The sequence below is a fragment of the Aricia agestis genome, chromosome 1 (assembly GCF_905147365.1).
Source record: "Aricia agestis chromosome 1, ilAriAges1.1, whole genome shotgun sequence".
Lineage (NCBI taxonomy): Eukaryota > Metazoa > Arthropoda > Insecta > Lepidoptera > Lycaenidae > Aricia > Aricia agestis.
In genome coordinates this window covers 26,204,743-26,227,291 of record NC_056406.1, presented here as the reverse complement: position 1 = coordinate 26,227,291, position 22,549 = coordinate 26,204,743, and the positions used below count along the sequence as shown (strand labels likewise).

Here is a 22,549-nt window from a genome sequence, read left to right as displayed (position 1 = left end):
TTTTAAAATACCCATTATAGTTAAGTTGCAGGACAGAGTGTGGAACCTATTGCTACATGTCTTTTTCACACAAGAAAATTCGTTTCAACGCACACGTTTGTGAGCCGGGTAAAAATATTTTAAAATGTGTAAAGGTGCTCCGTCACTGCGAGCATTCACGTGTAATGTAACATTATAGATTCAACTTTGAGCATGACCTTACAATACTACCTCCCTGACCGACGAGCATTCTCGTGTAATGTAACATTCGATTTTGAACATTCCATAGCTAGTTTATGTTACAAGTTGTATCCAGATATAACACACTGTCACAGAATATATATTAGTAGTACCAAACACTGTAGAGGTATCATTACAAGGTGCGCATTGTAATGCTCAGATCTCCTCCCTCACTGATGTAATTCTCGACTCTGTAACGTTACATTACAAGCGAGTGCTCCTGGTGTAGTTTTGTATGCATTTGTTCGTATTTGTACGCATCGTGTTCACGGCGCGTAGCATCCGTGAATCGCGGCCGCAATTCGCGCCTTTCATAACTCATCAATTTGTGGAAAAAAAAACTGTGAGTGCACAGATGCCACGTATGCTACGATGCCAGCATCGTACCATCCAAGCGATCGATTTTGAATTTTGATGCAGTATACATATTATAAAGAATATGTAGACTATAGATGGCGCTGAACTTGACACATACAAGCCAGGTTAGCCTACTGTGGCGTTAGAGCGATATGAATGGAAAAACTTGGCCTTTGCCCAGCAGTGGGACAGCATAGGCCTTAAAAAGCTAATTACTTAATTATTACAGGCGAATCGAATTCCTCGTTTAGGTGTGCCCCGAATATTATCACTAGATCTATATCTCGGCTTATCCGCGATTTTAATCCCGGCGATGTGTTTATCGGCTAACTCTTATCTTGATCGGAATAAATGTTAATCTGCCGTACACCGCGCCGGGCCAAATTCTACATATATCACTACCCGTTCATACAACAATAATCCTTGTGGCGTATGAAAATAGGGCGTTAATAGGTCAGTATGTCTTGAGGAGATTTTTGGTTGTTAACATACTTTTTAATCAGGTATGCCGTACGCTATAATCTCGAAGATTACCTAAATAAAAAATATGTTTTTGCTGAATTGTCTAAAATCCTATTAGGTACAGTTATATTTTTAAATTGTTACTAAATATTACTTATTCATAAGGTTGGTTATAATTATGAACTTATAATAATAACGAATATTGAATAATCATCGCTGTGTATACAAAATTTCCTTATGCGACCCGTCGACTGACTCATAATATTGTTATGAGCTGACAATATTTATAGGTTTTGAAAAGTTTGTTAACAAATAAGTTACTTAGACGGATAACAATAGGCTGGAATCGACTCGATGATTGCATTAATGGACCTACAAAAATAAAGTCGTCTTATACAGAGTGTAACAAAATACAGTGATAATACTTCTGGGCAGCGGTTCCCAAACATTTTTGGTGGCGGAACCCTTATAAAATGAAGTGACATTTTTGACGGGCTCCCAAACAGAAGAACGTTTTGTATTTGAATAAATTGTCTCTATGTTGGTGTCTGATGATATTTTTAAAAACAATTCTTGTGTCGCTCGTGGAGCAACTTTGAGAATGCTGATTTAGGGTGTGTAATGTGTATGTGTTCCTTATATTATAGAGTTCACTGTGAAAGTGCAGCACTAAAAAATAACTTTTCACTTCATTGTTTCTATGAGAAACGAAAAATATAAATTTTGGCAAACACTTCAGTATAGAAATAGGGTTGAATCTGGTGATTATAACGCTGGGACTACTCGCGAAAGAAAAATTAATAGCCCTGAAATTAGGAAACAAGTCAAGAACAGCACTCACTTATGTGTACGATTTTCAGCTCTATTATATTAACGTGGTAGAGTTCTAATTTTCGTGCTGTGAATTTTGCGGAGCAAATAGTTTCAGACTGTAGTCTTGTATATTAGTAATTTATTAGTAATAACTAATAATAATATTACCTATACATACTTTGAAACAGTAAAATAGCTAAGTTGTCTATTACTTCTAAGTCTTTATAAAATTATACTCAATAGTAGGTAATAGTAATGTCTATCTAATAATATCCCATTTAACCCATAACTAAAACCCGTGTCCCATGGTCCGTATGCTGGGGTATATTTGTCCCCTCGCGTGTAGAGTGTTAAACCCGCTAATGGTTGGGGTCGGGTGTTAAAGGGTTTGATTGTCGGGGAATGACCTTATAGAAATCAATGATGTCACTAAACAGATATCTCTGTTACGAATACAATTTTTGTTATAGTGTACCAATCATTTTTACTGGACACGGAGGCTTCGGAGAGTACTTGGACCGAATGAAACTGAGGGAGAACTGCAAGGCGTGCAAATGTGATAACTCAACAACTCAAACAGTTCTGCACTGCCTAACAGAATGTCCCATGTACGGAATACTGAGAAGGGAAACAGAAGAAGAAATAGACAAAGTCATAACAACAGACACCATTAGAGATATAATGAAGAATAAAAAATACAGACCGAGTTTCATGAAGATGGCAAGGAAGATTGTTGAGCAAGTGGCAAAAAGCAATAAGTAGCGAAACCAGAACACTGATTACATCGAGTAGCACCGGGAAAAAAAAAAAAAAAAAAAGAGATGCAAGTCTTCCTATGACATAACAGACATAAGGTTGTCGGATAATAAACACCGACAATTGTTTTATTTAAAAAAAAAAAAAAAAAAAAAAGTGTACCAATCAGTAAAGTAGTAAATTTTTATAATTCTACTAGAATATCTTTAACGGGCCGCAATAATAATAATAATAATCTTAATTGTACACCACGAACATATTATATAGTTATAACATACACATCAGTAAAATAAAAGAATGTTGATTGTTAAGGTAAGATTATGTACTATCAGAGAAGTTTTTTTTTTATGAAATAAGGGGGCAAACGAGCAAACGGGTCACCTGATAGAAAACAACATCAGAAGAGCTGCAGGTGCGTTGCCGGCCTTTTAAGAGGGAATAGGGTAGGGATGGGAAGGGAAGGAAATAGGGGAGGGTAGGGAAGGGAAAAGGGTAGGGGATTGGGCCTCCGGTAAACTCACTCACTCAACGAAACACAGCGCTAGCGCTGTTTCACGCCGGTTTTCTGTGATAACGTGGTATTTCTCCGGTCGAGCCGGCCCATTCGTGCCGAAGCATGGCTCTCCCACGTATAGTTATAGTTGATTCCTAGACAGATGGGAACTACGTAGTTTGGTCGCGTTACGTCAAACCCAGCCGATAGATCACAATTAACTTTGGATTGACATGATCTGACTGTCATTTGCCTAAAAACCAATTTCCTAGATGGTACATTTTCGTGGACAAAACTCTTCTAATTTCTTTCTTGGGACTTAGTATCTCCATATCAGATATCATCTGAATCGGTTCAGCGGTTTTAGCATGATAATACAGACGGACAAAAGGACGAAGAGTTTCGCATATTTTTATTATTATTTAGTACGTATTGATCATTTCTACCTCTAACAGCGTTATTTAAGTCCGACTAAAGCAAGCACAGCATAAACACAGTTAAGGAATATTTTAATTTCACTATCAAAGGCTTATCACGGCAACAACAAGTAACATTAAAATTGGTACAGTCATTATCAGCTATCCGTATCGCCGTACAGTATTGTACACTATCTTACATCATATTAACTAATACAATTTCTTCATTCCTTATCTCTACCATAACGCTCTTTAGACATCATATCTCATTTTAATTTAAATATTATATCAAAAGAATTTTCGTAATTAATTATTATTTTCGTAAATTTTATTTTTAAAGTCGGTGAGAGAAGGACGCGACTACTAAGTCAGAGGGAAGGTTTTTATTTTAATAGATTATGCGTATGTTCGTTTGTTCTGCTGTTTTTCTAAACCTAATTTAATGTGTGAGAGCCGGTAAAATTGCCAACATACTAATATCTTCAGGTTAGCTTATTTTCTCTGTATTTTTTCTGCGACGGGTGCAGATTTTCTGCTCCATGTGACATATTTTCATTAGAAATTGTCGAAATAGGCTGATGCTTAAAGCTGTCGATAGTCGATCTGAAAATGATACTTTCAGTAGCCCTACGACACAGAATTTATCTCAAAATTGTAACAAACCCAGGAAACGTCAATTGTTTCATGTTAAATAATATTCCTGTCGCAAAGCTGCGCCCGCGCACAATGTCCTTTGAACTCGCCGCTCCACATAATATGTAGTTTGTTTGATTTTGCTGTAATATATAGTTAACGTCGCTTAACGCAAAATAAAAATACATTAACGCCGAAGATTTTCGAAAATTAGACTGTTATAATTCGATATTACTCGTACGCAAAATGTAGTGTCACTGAGATATTACCAAATTGATCCGAATTTTACTATAGAAATATGATGTTTTGAGTAGGTTTATACGTGGGAGAGCCATGCTTCGGCACGAATGGGCCGGCTCGACCGGGGAAATACCACGTTCTCACAGAAAACCGGCGTGAAACAGCGCTTGCGTTGTGTTTCGCCGAGTGAGTGAGTTTACCGGAGGCCCAATCCCCTACCCTATTCCTTTCCCTTCCTGTGGCGTACCCACAACCCACAATTCGCCTAACCATCCACCAAAATATCGCGGTACTTCAAAGAAAAAATAGTTAGGTAATTAGACAATGACTTATACCTACACGTTTAAATTATTTATTCTGAAAATGGTATTTTAAAATTTGTACCGTGTAATTGAGAATTAAAATTCCGTATCTCAAAAACTAATGAACCGATTTTGATGAAACTTGCAGATTTTCCTAAATGAAATAATAAGTACCTAATACAAAAAAACAATTACTCAAATCGTACCTGTAGTTCCTAAGATATGTGAACACAAACATAAAAACATACATACATACACTTTTGAAATTTGGCACATTTGTTCAGACGCTGATATAGGCTTAGAACATATATACGAAAATTGGGCAATTCTGAAAATATTCCATACATACAGGTCGAATTGATAACCTCCTTTTTTGAAGTCGGGTAAAAATACAATAACTCTTTTGCAAAATCAATGTAATTATAATATTATGTTATCAGTTCATCATAACATAATATCAATGCTTTTAAAGGGACATTACATTGTATTTAGTATTTACTACGGAACCCTTATCATTATGTTTTAGGGTTCCGTATATGATCATTAAATCGTTCCTAAAGCAAGCTGGCCACCGAATAAACAGGTATCGTCTTTATGGCCACAAATTATTTAAAACAAATCGATCGGAACCCAAAAAGAAAGTTATCACCTATCGGCTTTGTTTTACGTGTGACCATTAACGAATATTTCAGATTATTGTGTCGGAATGTCCGTTATTGGTTTGGTATTAGTGGTATTTGTCTTTGTGATGCCGTAGTTGTAAAGCATGACATTTTTGTTGATAGGAAAACAAAGTATTAACTGTTTTGGTGTTTATTTGAGAGAGCGATTGAGTGATAAAATATGATAATATATATTGTAGTAATTACGTAATGGCAAAAGTAGAGATAGAGAAAGATTGAAGACGTGATATAGTAATGGTTGTTTTCCCGCAGTAAAATATCTTAGTAGTACAATCGATTTGTGAAGTTTTTTTATTATAAAGTTGCCACGTAAGTCATACAAAATATTTTTAATTTTCAAAAAATAACTTTACTAATTCGATAGCATGATCTGTCAAAAAAGTTAAGAAATTAAAAAGTGGCAACATCGTAATTCGTAGTGTCATCCCTTTCAAATTAATCTAAGAAAAAAGGGATAACACTACGATGTTGCCACTTTTTAATTTCTTCACTTTTTTGACAGACTATACTACTAAAGGTAAATCGTTCTGCTGCGGGAAAACAACCACTAAAATGTCACGTTGTATATATGTCGCATCCGACTGGTTTCCGAAGTCCGCGCGTCATGCATTTTTCCATACAAATATGAAAAAAAATTACTCTTTCAGTGCTGCTACTTTCATAGTGAACTCTATATAGGGGACTGAGACACACCCTTAAGTATTATCACTTAGTTTTGTTATTCCTTGTATAGAAGAAGAGAGAGTAATAGAGCTCTATTACTGTCTCTTTTCTATCACTAATTCTGCTCTGGCTATCACAAGTTTGCTGTGTACATTGCAAGTTTTATTTATATAACTTATTTACCCGGCGGGGTTAAATTGAAGGCTAACAAAACACAATAACATGTTATCCCTCTCATTTTGCTAGCCAAAGATATTGTTAAGACTTCTTAATTTAAACAGGTTTTGAGCTGATATTAATTGAGTACATTGTCATTATATATAGACAAGTCCGGCAATCTGTCGATCCGTCCTCTCGCGATAGCAGCCTGTGATACTGGCCAGTACTCAGTAGCGATAAACAAACAATCAAAGAATACATTAATATTGATAAGCGAGTAATGAACCCGCACTTTGCGCCGACATCGACATGGCCATCGAAAAACTAAAATAGTTCCACTGACACCTAGGATTAGAGAGAGAGAAGAGTAGGATGTTAATGAAAGCTTATACAGAAATAGCAAATGTTTAAACAAATAAAGCTCGGTTATTTATAAACAGTGTTATTATTGAAAGGAAAATTTATATGTTTCATCATACCATCCTATTTTCACATGATGTGGTACGTAGTGCAAGTTAGTGAAGAAATTGAATTAAATGTCTAGAAATATAAAGGTAATTTATTAGATAAATTATATTGTAATGCAATAAAATTCAAAATATGTTAGTTGACAATAGACATGGTAAAAATCGTTAGAGAATTCTTGTAAAAATTAAGTGAGAAACGTCTAAAATATTCTCAGTAAAGGAGCAGTGCAGCAGGCAGCAGCATATAACAAGAAGATTTAAACGTAAATTGGAGGTGGAGGTTTATAAATATGAGACTTTCATCAATTTTATGAATTAAGGACATAAGAGTTTTCACGGGACAGTAGACAGTAACTAAAAAAACCTATTATTAAGTACTTACAAGAACAATCTTACAAAAAAGAACTGAAATCCCACCACAAAACAAAAAAATTTGGTCGTCTCGGCAACATTTTACGAGAAATGTTTTTGGTGGGACACTTATCAGGGCAAGCGAAGCGAGCCCTAGTATATCCCACAATGTTTATATTTTTTGGTAAAAAGTGGGACCCGTGCGAGTTTCTTACGCCGGTTCTTCTCGCCGGGGTAGTTCCCGGACCGGTGGTAGGCATTTGTCAGGTAGACATTCTGAAAAAAATTGATTCAAATTTACTCAGAAATAATACATTTTATTTTTTATTTTATTTTGTAATACCCTTTACGGAAAAACTATCACGCGGCACGCCTATTGATTTGTGCTTTAACATAGTAATTTTTATTTATATCATAGATGTGTTAATATCATCAGTCAGTCAAGACGTGACAACGCGAGCCATCACAAATCTCGGCTTTTAGCTACTTTTAATTTTATTTTTGACCGACTTCCAAAAAGGAGGAAGCAATACATTTGGCTGTATGTATATTTTTTTGGATGTTCAACGATTACTCAGCCGTTTGTGGTCCGATTTTCAAAATTATTTTTGTGTAGTACAGAGTTTAACTCGAATTTGGTACCATGTTCACAAAAGTGGTGATCTAATGATGGGGAATCCTTGAGGAATCGAGGGGACTCCTTGAAATTTGTATGGAAACATATTATAGTGATTTCAATTTTTTCTGAAGTATTTGAGGCACATGCTACCAAAAAGTAAGACTTTACACCAGGTTATACCCTGGATCCGAAGGTACCCAACAGAACTTTTGAATCCCTATAGATACAGGTTAGGGGATTTTTGCGTTGTTTAACCACCAACCAATTTGATTAATCATTATCATCACAATTATAATTATACCATGGGTATAATTATAATTATGACCCAATTAGTGGTACTTTTACATACATTATGACCCAATTGGTGGTACTTTTCGTGATATTTTGCATCGAAGCTGATGTTTTTGATGATTGTTTCGCTGTTTGTGGACCGATTTTTTAAATTTTTGTGTTGTATAGGATATAATCTAAAATTTGTATAACAATTACGAAAGTGGTGATCTAATATTGGGATCCATAGATCCCAATATCAGATCACCACCATCGCCATCACCACCCTCGACTGCTCATAAGCAGTCGAGGTAAATCCTTGAAATTTATTAAAACACACATAGTGGTTAAGAAGCTATTTCTAGTAACTTAAACATATGTAACAAATAAGTGAAATTTCATACGAAGGTGTCCCTGGACCCAGAGACACTGAACAGAACTCCTGAACCTTTGAAGATAAAAGTTTGGAAATTGCAGCATCGCTTAGATAACTGGATAACTGCAAGCATTTACCACAATTTCGCTTACAGTAACATAATGTGAATAGTTAACATTCGTAGTGGTTATTTACGCATAAAGCCTTATCTTGTAGATAACTAAAAAGAGTGAAATTATTATTTTTAACAAAAAATTAAAACCGACTTCCTACTTCCCATGTAAAAACAATAATAATATGAACTGAAAAGTAGTAAATATTAGAAGACCGACTTCTAATATTTACTACTTTTCAGTTACCAGCTAATTTAATCGTGAGTTCAGTCAATGTCAGAATATCTGAAACTTTTGGGACTGGTACCGACTTCAAAGTAATGAAGACTGTAGTATATGACGTACAGAAATAGTTGAGATTTAGACGAATTCTGAAAAAGGCAATATTAAAGAGTAAGAGTTATACGGCCGTGCCGCTTTTTTGCTCGACTTGGAGCGGGCACTACCGTGCCCCCAGATTTAATACTTTTTAGTTCATATTATTATTGTTTTTATCTGGGAAGTCAGTTTTAATTTTTTGTTAATCAAGTTAAATAGACGGTTTTACTGCTGTTAGCAGTAAAACCGTCTATTTATTCATAGTTTTCCTGTATTATGTTTTAAGTTTATGTTAGTTTTATGTTGTTTAAATAAATAATTTTCTATTATATTCTATTCTAGAAGATATCTTATTCAAGAACATTAAAAATAGTTCTACAATCAATAACATTGATAAACACTTAAAATTTCTAATTAAAATTAAATCTACCTAGTATATTATATACAACATGTTAGTGTAAACACCGTTATCCATAAAACCATCAAATGAGCCCGTCAAAATTAACAACTTTTTCTAAGAGAACAATGCTGGGAACTCAAAAAAATCCGTCTATATACCCATACAAATTGCCGTTTAGGGTGTGTATCAGTCCCTTATATTCGAAAATGGCATTATAGGCCTTAATAATTATTCAAAAATAAAAAATTGGTAAAAAGTTGTTAAGAAAACCCGTCTAGCCTTGGGATATAAACAGTTTATCCATGTACTTAACAAAATATAGACTAGCTCGGTCAGTGGTAGTATGTGTATTGTGTACTAACACCCGACCCGACGACACGCAACACGACACGTGTTAAAAGTAAACAGACAGGTGACCTGCCAACACGCACTGCGGTGACATTGTAAAAAAACATGTCTTGTTGGAGTAGGGTAAGAAGCTACTGTTAAGTGTTTCCCATCTACTTGTTTAAACAATTAACACTTAAAACAAACGCAGAAACTTGGCCTATAATATTTGTTTAACTTTTTTGGCATTACTCTAAAAACAATCGTTCTGTAGGCCCAAAAACAAGAAAAATTAAACTGCCTCTACATTAAAGCTATAAAACTTCTTAGTTCTTTTGTAGTTTCGATTTTCCGAGACTACATATAACCAATATGGTATTATTATTAATATATATATATATATATATATATATATATATATATATATATATATGTATATATATATATATATATATATATATATATATATATATATATATATATATATATATATATATATATATATATATATATATATATATATATATATATATATATATATAAGATTTAGTAAAATATAATATTTGGGGACCTTCTGGGCTGGTCTACAGCTCAAGCCATATACAAAAGTTGATCATAATATTACCAAGAAGGTCCTTTATTGATTTTACTAAACGCTATTCAAATTCAAAACTTTCTCAACTTTACTTTTTCATATTACATATTATTTTGAAGTATTACTTAGTAATTTAAATCTCTACAACGAGACAAGATATCCAAATATTGGCTTGTTATTTTAAACAACATGGTACAAACAAAATACCCATTCGCGAAATTGACGATAGCAAACTTAAATAAAAGCTCAAAGCTTTGGACCTAGTGTCAATGTCATCTTGGCCTGTTTAAGTTAATGGTCTATTAAATATCTTACTACCGCACTTAGAAATATTATTACTAATAATTAAATGAAGATTTTGACATAAGCCTCAAACATTATCTGTCAAAGTCTTCATTAAATTGAAGTTTAATCATCATCAAATGGCTCTGAGTGCGGCCGGTATCCTCTCTTTTCTAACATTGATACAAAGAGCAATTGGGTAATTAGTTCTATTTTTATTAATTACTAGTAGTTCCTGAGATTAGCGCGTTCAAATAAGCCCTTTCATACAATTTCCCCCGTTTTTTCCACATTTTCCTCTATTTCTTCGCTCCTATTAGTCTTAGCGTGATAAATAGCCTTCCTCAATCAATAGGCTATCCAACAGTAAAATAATTTTTCAAATCGGACCAGTAGTTCCTGAGATTAGCGCGTTCAAACAAACAAACAAACAAACTCTGCAGAATTATAATATTAGTATAGATAATAATAATATATCTATATTTTCTCTCTCAACAATCTAACTTAACGGCTAATTTACAAATTATTATGCTGCATTACATTAGAAAGTGAGGAGCTGGTGTCTGAATTAGGCAGTAGCCTATGTTACAGATCACCAGGACCCCAATTATACCCAATATTTCTCTTCGTATCAATTAGAAAAGGCAAATTTTGACAAACAATTAACTTGGTGGTTAATTTGGGAAATACAAGCCGGTTTCTACATTAATCATTATATGTCAAACATATTAACATTATGTAAAAATTTTATACAAATAGTCACTAGACTTCAATGTTTAATAAAGTTTCTTGACTTCTGTTGATCAAGAAAAGAAATGTTTTTTAATCGTGAAGCAACTAATAAAAGTGATAAGCAAACAAAACATAGTTAGCGAAATTGATAACTGAGATATTATTAAACTGAGATATTATTATATTCTGCTATAATAAAAATAATTATGACTCACTAACAAAAACAATTTTTCAAGTGCATATTCACGAAAAACATTATAATTTTCTAAACTTTGGCAACAAAAACTTCGGATAGGTCGCCAACGCATACAGAAAAGTTGTTTTTAACATTCACATAAGTTTGTTTCTACAGTCTGAGAATAGTGAATTTACCGAAACAATATTTTAATTAATTTTTAATTTTAACAACAAATAAGGCCTGGGTAGACCTTTGACCAACTTTTTTCGCACATAAAATTCTGCATGCGAAACGTTTGGAAAAAAAACTTGTTTATGGCTTTCAAACGAAATTCCCTGCCGCTTGTCATGTTCTACAGGTTGGGTACTCACGTTTCAAGGGTTTCGGGTTGCTCTGTTTCCTGCGCGACATTCCGTCACATGTCACTCACTCGCGCGAACTTGCCGCGCGCGGTGGCGCGGTCGCTCGCTCGACAGTCGGGGCACTACTGAGGGCGGCGCCAGCCGCGCTGGCCCCGCCCAACCCCGCGCCCGCCCCGCACCCCGCGCGCACGCCCCGCGTAGCAGGCGTAGCGCCGTAGATGACTTCTATCGTACTATCATAGATTTTTTAAAATTTTCCAATACTGTGTATATTAGTAGTTTTTCTGGTATCTTAGAGCGACCGCAGACTTACAATTTCAAGTTGGCCAACTAAATCGCATAGTATACCAATAGCTAAAGCGACTGATGAGGGCTCGAACATTGCATCCAACTAAATTGTACAACTTAATAATAGGACACTAATCCGTGGCTCCTTTCCGATTACTTACAAATTAATTAAAAAGTTGTCCAATTAAATTGTGAAACTACGCAGTTGTACGATAGTCGGCCAACTTGAAATTGTATATCTGCGGTGACCCTTATTGCTGAAAAATGTCACAATCATGTGCTTTTTCACAACCTTAAGTTACCTTAAGTTAGTTAGTTAAATCAGAATTAAAACCAAAGAAAAAAAAGGATAGGTTACACAGTGCGAGCAGCTGATGTGACAGCAGGCAGCTACTGTGCCTGTGTACTCGCACGAGAGCAGCTCGACTTGCCTCCCTGGGTCATGCACGCTGCTGACGTCGCAGTAGATAGGTAAATATGTCCCAGTGACATCGCCTAGTCAAGTTGTATCTGTGGTGGCCGGTGAGGGAAGGCGAGTGGCGAGTGAAAACAAAAGATGTTATGGTAACTCGCTACAGTTGCTCGGGTGAGCAACTGACCCACTCGCACATTAAAGTAACTCATATGATGCGATCACACGGTGCAAATAGTCCTCAGTAACTGACTAGACCACCTCGCGTGTCAGCTCAAACCATGTAACCCAGGCTGAGGATAGGACTCAGTGGCGTAGCTACCACCGTATCAATTATACGAGGCCCCCGGGCCACGGGGGTCCCAACGTGAGCAAAATTATTAATAACTCACCATATTTTATTAAAGTTAAAAAAGGCAACCATACCTTAAGGCCTAACATTTTTTTTACGCGGCCCCGCCAAGGCACGCTACGCTTCTGATAAGACTTAAAGGGTTTACTACTCGCCCTCACTTCTTCCTGGTTCATTTTAATACTTCCCTCGGTCTCCCTGATCAAAAGGTTTTCATCGTTGGTTATCACTTATCACTGTCTACCACATCTATTAAAGTTGCGGTAGTGGGGTGTGCTGTGTGCACCACAGTCCACATTGCCTGTTTGATTAACCTGTAAAGATGACTAGAAGTTCCTCGCGCTTTCGCCCATGTAAGTAAGGAATTCCGTGAACATACATATTCTGACGTAAAAGTACCTATATCCTTCCCCGTGGGCCTTGGACTACGTACCCATAATCTGTGCAAATCAAAATCGGTCCGGCAGTTCGTGAGATTTGCGAGCTGAAATTAGCGAACTGTTCAGCAAAAACACTACTTTACATACTTACTAGCTGTCATAGAGGAAAGTGTGGAAAAAACGGTAGAAATTATTTGAAATGGCTTATAGTGCAGGCGCCAAAAGAAGTTGAGTATGCAAAATGTGAGGACCGCATTCTATATTATATAGTTTTGAACTCAGAAAAGCTTGCAGATTATGATTCTGAATGTTGCCAGGAGATTTATTGGTCCGATTTTTTTTACCCCACCCCCTTGGATATCGAGCAATTGGACGGAACAAATGCCTTACAACAATTTTAATTGTTGTTTTATTGAAACTATCCAATTGTTTTAGGGTTCCGTAGTCAACAAGGAACCCTTATAGTTCCGGTCTGTCCATCCGTCTGTATGTCCGTCTGTCTGTCTGTCCGCGGTTTTTCTCAGAGACTATAGGACCTACAAAGCTGTAATTTGCCATGAATGCACATATTAATGATGCCGACAAAAGGGTAGGTACATTTTCTGAGTTCAAAACTATTTATAGAATGCGGTCCTCATATTATGCACACTCAACTCTACTCAGGAACTACTGGTCGGATTTGAAAAATTCTTTCAGTGTTAGATAGCCTACTTATCGAAAAAGGCTATATTTTATCACGCACACTAATAGGAGCGAAGAAATAGAGGAAAGTGTAGAAAAAACGAGGGAAGTTATTTGAAAGGGCTTATTTGAACGTACTGCAGCAATTTTTATGTTATTTGGCACACATAAAGAAGACACCACGTAAAAGGACATATAGGTTTCTTTTTTTGCGGAAAAATGTACGGTTTCCGTGACATTCCTAATTTACGCGGGCGAAGCCGCGCGGAACATCTAGTTGTTGATAATATTATTTTCTTACTATTCAGAAGCATTGCAAAACTATTAAAATGAAAAAAATAAAATAAAAAAATCGTTAAAATTGAAAATGTCACAAAAAGTAAATCAATCATGATTTGTACCAAATTAAAATAAAAAAATAAAACAAATGAAGCATAAATTACAAAATGATTTAACGACTTTGTTGAATATGCAGGTCGTCATTAATCTACTTCATTAATTAATAATTATAACATTTGAATATTAATGGGCAATAAATAATTTTACAACCGCGAAATTAGAACAAACTATTATGGTAGTAATTTGGTCGTAAAACAATTAAATATTTTCTGCGTTCTTTTTAAACAACTTTCGTCGTTAATGCTGAGGTTTTCGAGAGCTACAATTGTTCAATAGGATTTTAATTGGTTAACTTTTGACGTTAGCCAATCAGAGCGCTGGTGAACAGATACACTTCTGTCAATAACTCTCAGGAACTCAATCCAATCCAGCGGTGGATTGCTTCTGAAATAAAAAGGGGCACTGGAATGCACTGGAATGCAATTCAGTCCATATTATTATCATTATTATATTGTAAAAACAGTCAATGATGCAAACCAGCCATTAAACGTACCTTTATTACAGAACTACATTTACTAAAAACTTAAGAGGTGTCAAGGGAACCGAAGGGAACGAAGTTATTTCCTCTATTCAAAAAACTTAACTCAAAAAATATATTTAAAAAACGCCATCTATTGACGCCCAGGAATACTATCAACGCCCTCTTCCCCTACCATTCAGGACGCAGGTACTAATAAAAAATTATCAAGGTCAAATATCGTTCTGTCTGGCCCCCTTTACGCAGAACGCTCGATAAGGAACTTCGTTCCAACAATCCCACTATTTCCGGAAAACTTATAAAAAATATTTTACTTCATTAAAATAATTCATATTTTGTAGAATAATGAATATTCTGTGAAAGAAATTGTTATGTTTTCATGAGGACGAACGCTTGACTGATAAAGATTTGTAACTTATGTCCGCACTCAGAAACATTAATGATGAATAAACTTCAATTTAATAAAGTATGTCTAAAACTCCATTTAATTACAACTTTGCAGTGATTGAAAGTAAAATAATTAATATTCGTCACTTCGGGCCAACTGCCATAGTTAAAATATTCTATTCAGCTTAGTTAAGAAGAGGGGATTTCGCGACCTGCTCGAGCGTGTCTGATTAAGCTTGTATAGATTTCCGACATGTGTCTAGTTCATAAAGTTAATATACCTATCCTAGGAATATTAACTTTATGGTCTAGTTAATACTTATCATGGTATATAGATTTCTCTCGTGGTGGGTTTAAAAAAAGTTATTTTGAAGTGTTAAAATATTATCGGATCGGTCAGATTATGATAGGAGATGTTTAGCATAACCCAAGGAAGCTTCCATATAAATCACTTAAGCCTGTAGAGACAATGTAAAATATATGTAAAATATAGAAAAATAAACGAAATGACGAGACGGCCCGTGTGAAAAATCATATTGTCTTTTAAATTATTCATGACAGTCCTCTTTTTTCGTCGGGGGTTAGAAATAGGATTTCGTAGCACCTCTACGATGTTCGTAGCACTTATATCTTCAGCGAAAAATTCAACATTTTTACGATAATTTTACATCGGATTTCACAACGCTTTATAAATTCAAGTTGGACTCGCACACGAAGGGTTCCGTAACTTCCGTACCGTTATAGAGCAAAAATAGACCAAAAAATATGTTTTTTGTATGGGAGCCGCCCTTTAATTTTTATTTTATTTAAATATTATTATTAATTATTAAAGTACACATATAATTAAGGCCTTTGTGAAAATTGAAAATGCCCACCTGTTGCCATTATTGTTACCGAGTAAAAAGGTCAAAAATATCACGTTTGTTGTATGGGACCCCCTTAAAAATAATTTTATTTTGTTTTTAGTATTTGTTGTTATATTGAGATACAGCCTGGAGACAGACAAACGGACAGACAACGAAGTCTTAGTAATAGGGCCCGGTTTTTACCCTTTGGTTACGGAACCCTAACAACCGCTATTGATATGAATATCAATAATCAAAGTGGAATAGTTAAAGCCAGAAATGCTACATACAGCGACATCTATCTAAACTGTGATGAACTAAATAGTAATGCTAGTGACATAAGGGCTTGATGGTTCGGTAAATTAATTGTAGATGGCGTTTTCACTTGACTCTACATTCCGCTCTATGCTAAAAGATGGCGATAAATTACAGCTCTACTTTTAAACTAAAAATTATCCGAAAAGGCTTGGTTTTTCAACTTGATTGAAAATAATACACAAAGCGGTTTAGAAATATCAATTCATAATAATGTGTGCATGTTGACCGTACACATATTTTAGCTTTACTTTTTTCTTCATTTTTCATTCACTTTCCGATAGACGGTATTGCTTATATAGGCTGAATGTAAAATTTTTAGCACGACAGAGAAAGTGTGATGTTCGATTTATGTTTTATAACCGAAGATTAGTAACGTATTATAAGTTTTCGCGTAGCTATGGAATGTAGAGCCATCAATGTGAAGATTTACATTTACTTATAATACCTATATAGAGCTTGATTATTATTTATGCAAACTTTGTTATTTCTTTCAAAGTTATAATTTATCAAGAAGATACACATTTTTCAAAGAAAAATTCTTGGATGCTTGAAGACTATGAATATAATATTTTAGCATAGGTAATGAGCCGTGGCCCGTGGTTGATAATAATAGACTAGTGAAAGCTTATGAATCTGTCTAGTCATTTTAATAAGACATAGAAATGCGTAGACTAGGGTCAAAAGTTAAGCCCGAATAAGCTTTACTCATTGGGAAGTCTACGTACAGTAGAAGTAAACACAAAGAGTGCGATTGCATCAGTAGTGACTAGTGAGTCAGCCGGAGCCGGAGCGTCATGACGCACACACGCGAGCTGCGTACGCGCATGGTCACGCACACATGCGCAGTGAAGTTAAGGTATAGGAGGTAGCGATTAGAGTTTTGTTTTTGTATAGGGGATTGGGGTTCTGGAGGTGTGATAAGAATGTTGGATCCTTGCAATAATTGTGTTTTTCATTTTATTTATTAAAGGTTCACAAAACTAGCCTAACACTTATAACAAAATATTTGCTTATACTATATTATAATATTACAATTGTGTAAGACCTTCTTGATATAAACACAGCATGCTAATTATAAAATAATATTAAATTAAAATTGGCCACAATACCGACAGAGTTCCTGTCGACCTGCTCCAAATGCCTAGTTGATCAAGAACTCTGTTGATAGTACATTCTGCAATAGATGTAATTTTAAACAACGAATTGATGCGCAAAATATATCTATATCATTGCTGACTCTGTTATAAGATGAACACATACGGTACAGTGGTGAGTGCTGACAGTAGTTGGTCCGAGATAAGGACAAACCAAAAGTTTTCATATTATGCAGACGACTACCTGGCCGTGGGACAGCAAATTGCAATTTGTTCGTAAGGCAAGGAGCATCTAGCTTACCAATGACTATTTTGGATAAGTAGACTATATCAGCAATTAGTCGTCTATTTTCTAATGTTGTAAGTTTGAAATATTGTAGCCGGGACTAGTAAAAAGGTAAGGTCTTTCTGTCTGTCTGTCTGTCCGTCCGTCCGTCCGTATGTTACAACCACTTTTCTCCGAAACTATAAGAGCTATAATATTGAAACTTGGTAAGCAGATGTAGTCTGTAAACCACATTAAGATTTTGATACATAAATGGAAAAATTATTAAAAATTTTAGAAACAAAAATACATTATTTCATCTGACCTATACGTGTAGGGTATCTATGGATAGGTCATAAAAATCATATTGAGGTGGCAAACATATTTTTTTTCTAACCTGAATAGTTTGCGTTCCAAAGTGGTAAAATGTGTCCCCCCCCCCTAATATATGATGTACTATCAGAGAAGTTGATTCCTATGCAAATCGGGAACCTAACTAGTTTGGTTGTGTTACGTCAAACCCAGCTGACAGATCACAATTAACATTGAATTGACATATTTGTCCAAGTAACGTTGGTCTGTCAATTGCATAGGAATCAACTTCCACGATGGTACATTACTAGAAAAACTACCAAGGAAAATTGGTTTGAACGAGATTTAGCAAGTAGTTTTTTTTTTATACATCATAAACGGTAAACCTTATTTTAACTTTCATTAAATCAACTGAAATATAAAAATGAATCAAAAACATTTTAATTTCATAAAAATAAACCTAATTGCTGCTGCGGAACCCTTCATGGACGAGTACAACTCGCACTTGGCAGGTTTTTAATTATACCATCAATGTGATCCCAAAAACTTAACTTGCAATAATAAGTGGCAGCTATAGGATCTCGTTTACGTGTAAATTTAATGAGAAAGCACTTTGATGACTGTAACAACATTTCGTTAGCAGAACAACAATGTTTTATTGCATTTACATCGTAAAAAGGGTATTATTTTGGGGGTGGAGTTTCTGGTGGTTTGGTTTGGTTCTTTGGTTGTTCTGATGGTTTAGTTTATGGTTAACACACGCGTGGTTGGTAGATTTAAAAGATGCAAAACTGGTTAAATTATTTATTCACTATTTACTACACGGGTTTCACTGGTCAATTATATTATGGTTTAATTATGGTAAATGGTAATGGTTACAAGCTGTCAAGGCTGCGACTCGGACGGGCGGACCGATTGGTTGACAACTCGGCAACTACTCGACAACATCGCTCGCAATATGCGAAAGCGATTATTATAATATAAAAATGCTAATCTGTTCGATGTACCTCGAACACATCGTGTTGAAGAAGGCTGATATCTTGGTGGTCGTGGATTTTTCTATATACCTTAAGATCGTCTGTGTGTCATTTGGTATCCGGGTGCAATAACAGAATACAAGTCATTTACGTAGAACAGAAAGAAAAGAGGCCCCAGGTGTGAGGCCTGGGGATCGCCACAAGGCACTACTTTGATATCAGAATTATAGTCCCTGACTTTCACTAGCTGCAACCTGTTCATGAGGTAAGACTTGCACCATCTGAGTAATCTACCAAAAATCCCGGCATAAGCTAGCTTTTGTAAGAGGATTCCGTGATTAACCAAGTCAAAAGCCTTCGAGAAATCGGTGTAGATGGCATGTACTTCTGCTTTGTCTTCCATAGATTCATAAACCGTTGTAACGTAATCGAGAAGGTTTGAAGTAGTTGACCTTCCAGGCAGAAAGGCATGCTGGTTTGTATCAAATAAGGACTTAAATTGAAAATGAATCTGGACCTGAACCAATTTCTCAAGGACTTTCCCATGGCTGATAATATAGAAACCAATAAGCTTAAAATTATGTAAATGTTCGATAACGATAACAACCATGTCATAACGCTGAGCATTAACATCTTTAATTTCTTAAGTAAACAGATCTCAAACCTAAAAAATATGTTTCCGTTATACACAGTTTTGTCCATGTCCAATATGTTGGAAAAGTGGTTTGAAAGACAAAGGATAAAACATTGTACCATCAAAGAAGTTGATAGGCAGTTGACGGAACTTAGTCATTTGGTCGGATTATGTCAATTAATTGTGAGCTTATGATTTGTCGGTTGCGTTTGACATAAACCACCAAATTACGCCGGTCCTCTGTCTATGAATCAACTTCTCTGATGGTAAAAGTTAAAACTATTCCACCTAAATACACTGTGCGGATCTTTATCGTAATATTAATTTTCTGTAATGTTTCGGAGCTTTTCATGCTGCGCTATTCCCCGCTACCTCTCGTGCGTTGCGCCCGCGCCGATCACTCGTCTGTCGCGTGCTGCACTTTCACGTGGGAAGCGCGCGCCCGTCAACGTACACTTACCGTTAGTCGTTACTTACGTCTACTAGTCATTTGGTTTCGGTTAGTTTAAGCACTCTATAGACTCTACAAGTAATAATCAACCTCACAATACTACATATTTAGCGTTTCCTGTAAATTAAGCCACTTGAGCCAAATTTACAGAATACATGTACATACATATATTTTTGCGCTACAGACGCGCTGGATACGAACTTATCAACAAACAATGACTCTACATTTTCTTATATCTTATAAGGGAGACAGTATAACTTGTAGTATTCTAAAAAGACTCTTCATTTTAATGCAAATTGGGAAGTATTTAAGAGAGCTGTTGACAGAATTTTTCGACAAAAGCTGAGAAATCCTCGAATAAATTCATTAATATTAATTTAGTAAACACATTAGTAATGTTATTTACACGCTCGATAAGGCGGCGATAGCGACTAGCGATATCTCGGTAGCAAGCTGCTCTCAACTTGGGGAAAAGCATCAGCGATTACAATTTACAACTGATAGCTGTAATATTTTTAGAGCGATGATACAGAAACCAAAACTTGGGATTTGCATAATTTTTGCAGCGTTGTGTAGGCGGACCGTGGAGTTCGTTGACACCTGCCAAATGTCCGCGTCGTGCAGCGCGGCGATGTTGCGGCGCGGCGCGGGTGGTGCGCTCGCGGCCGCCAGCGACCATTGATGCGGTGCAGCGGGCCGACCTTGTCGCGCGCCCCTCGCGACGTCATGCGGGGGCGCGCCGGTGACGTCACGCCGCGACCTCGCCGCCCGTCACACACCGTGCACGTGAACGCCACGCGCCGGCACGCGCCGGCTGCGTGATCACCGCGCCGCCATTGGACGGCCGAGCCGCGCCGGCGGCCGCCATTGGTCGCCCCGCGCCCGCACCTCGCCCGCGCTCTAGCCTCGTACCTCGAGCGCCACCGAAGCGGTTTATTCGTCTGCGGATCGCGGACGAGACTACACGGTTCCCAACCCCGTACTCGCGCGTAGAGACCGCAACTTTTGTGAATTAAAAAAGAAAGTTTTCGACGTTGAATGATAATATAGCCGCGATGTCCACTCTACTCGATGTCTGCGGCCCCCTCTCGCCGCCGTCGACGCCCCCGTTGATGGACGTAAAAGTGAGTGTCGACGATATTATTTTCGTTTATTTTTTTTACTAGATTATTTACCTCCAAAATTGCCCAACTGCAATAATTACCTCCAAACTTCCCGTAAAAAATATTGGCAATACTCTTATGTCAGGAGTAAAATCGTACCTTGTGCAATCGAAAGTATGGCAGCGCGGAGCGGCGGGCGGTGCACGCACCGCGCGCGTGCTCGGAATTCAGCGGGCGTTCACTTACGTTATCTCTCGTTGTTTAGCAGGTGCCGGAGCTGCCCCCGAAGAAAGCGGCGGCCAAGCGCGCCCGGGAGTCACCGCCGCCGGGCGTGGGCGGGCTCGTGACGCCGCAGCCCTCCGACTCCGAGGGCGAGGACGAGGGCCACAAACGCGCGCGGTGCGAGCTGGCGCGCCTGCTGCTGGCCACGCCGCCGCCCGAGCCCGCGCGCCCCTCCGTCATCATGCGCGCGCACAAGGACGGCACCTGCAGCCCCGAGCCGCTGCCGCCGCCGCCCGCCGCCATGAACGTGCTCCGGACCCTCAAGTTCAAGATGAACAGGGGGCAGAGCTACTCGCAGGCCAAGTACACGGCGACCCAGGCGAGAGCTCCGGCCCCGGTTCCGGCGCCCGAGCGGCCCGAGCCCCCCCGGGTCGTGGAGGCCCGCGTGCCCCCTCCCCACCCCGAGCTCCCGCCCGAGGCCGAGGAGGCGCCGAAGTCGCCCCAGGCGGTGGCGGCCAGCGCGCCGGGCTGGGTGCCGCTGGCGCCGCGGCCCGCGCCGGCGGTGCTGGTGCCCGGCACGCTGGTGCCCGCCGCCGCGCTGTGGCTGGTGGCGCCGGCGCCCGCCGCCCGCCGCCGCCTCTACGAGTGCTCGTACCCCGGCTGCGGCAAGAACTACTTCAAGTCGTCCCACCTGAAGGCGCACGCGCGCACGCACACGGGCGAGCGGCCGTTCCGCTGCGCGTGGGCGGGCTGCGAGCGGCGGTTCTCGCGCTCGGACGAGCTGTCGCGGCACAAGCGCACGCACACCGGCGAGAAGAAGTTCGGGTGCCGCGTGTGCAGCCGCCGCTTCATGCGCTCCGACCACCTGGCCAAGCACGTGAAGCGCCACACGAAGGAGCGCGCGCCGCCCGCACCCGTGCTGCGCCTGCTGCCGTCGCCGCCGCTAGCGGTGCCGCTGCCCGCCGCCGCCCCCGCGCCCGTCGCTCCCGCGCACTGAGCGCCCCCGCTGTGATCCGGATCTCACGATCTCTAGTTTTAGTACTCGAAGACTGTTTCATCCTCCTACTTAAGTAGAAGCTAGACGTTAAATATGTTATTCTAATGTTAAGATTTAAAAAATATAAGAGTTGACTTGAAGCCGGTATTTTATTCATTGCACTACACTGTCATCACTATTCACTGGTCACCTGTCACCTCACTGCACAACCCCGAGGTCCCGGCGGGAGTCGAACCCCGTGCGTCGGGGCCGAGACTGAGCGCGCCGCGCCGCCGACCCACCGAGCTGATAACACCACCGTCTTATCAGCCCGCGATATCTCACACTCTACTACACGATTCTAAACTTTATTTTTATAGCAATTTACT

General features: G+C 38.3%; 2 protein-coding genes across 3 annotated transcripts in view; one reads left to right on the top strand and one right to left on the bottom strand.

The window, feature by feature from the left end:
- LOC121732196 (zinc finger protein ush) overlaps positions 1-11,698 on the bottom strand; it is a 176,583-nt gene extending 164,885 nt beyond the window's left edge. Inside the window, exon 1 of the mRNA XM_042122009.1 lies at positions 11,596-11,698. Within this exon, the coding sequence (XP_041977943.1) occupies positions 11,596-11,635 (40 nt within the window). The 5' untranslated portion in view covers positions 11,636-11,698. The remainder of the gene's footprint in view (positions 1-11,595) is intronic.
- Positions 11,699-20,695: 8,997 nt separating this feature from the next.
- Positions 20,696-22,321, top strand: LOC121732236 (Krueppel-like factor 16). 2 transcript variants are annotated; one of them, XM_042122063.1, is made up of 2 exons: positions 20,696-20,983; positions 21,231-22,321. In XM_042122063.1, exons 1-2 carry the CDS (start codon positions 20,915-20,917, stop codon positions 22,179-22,181), a joined length of 1,020 nt encoding a protein of 339 aa, XP_041977997.1. In that variant the 5' UTR covers positions 20,696-20,914; the 3' UTR covers positions 22,182-22,321. The 2 variants fall into 2 exon arrangements, with proteins under 2 accessions (XP_041977997.1, XP_041977991.1); XM_042122057.1 differs by having other exon boundaries at positions 20,703-20,983; positions 21,228-22,321.
- Positions 22,322-22,549: the final 228 nt, after the last annotated feature.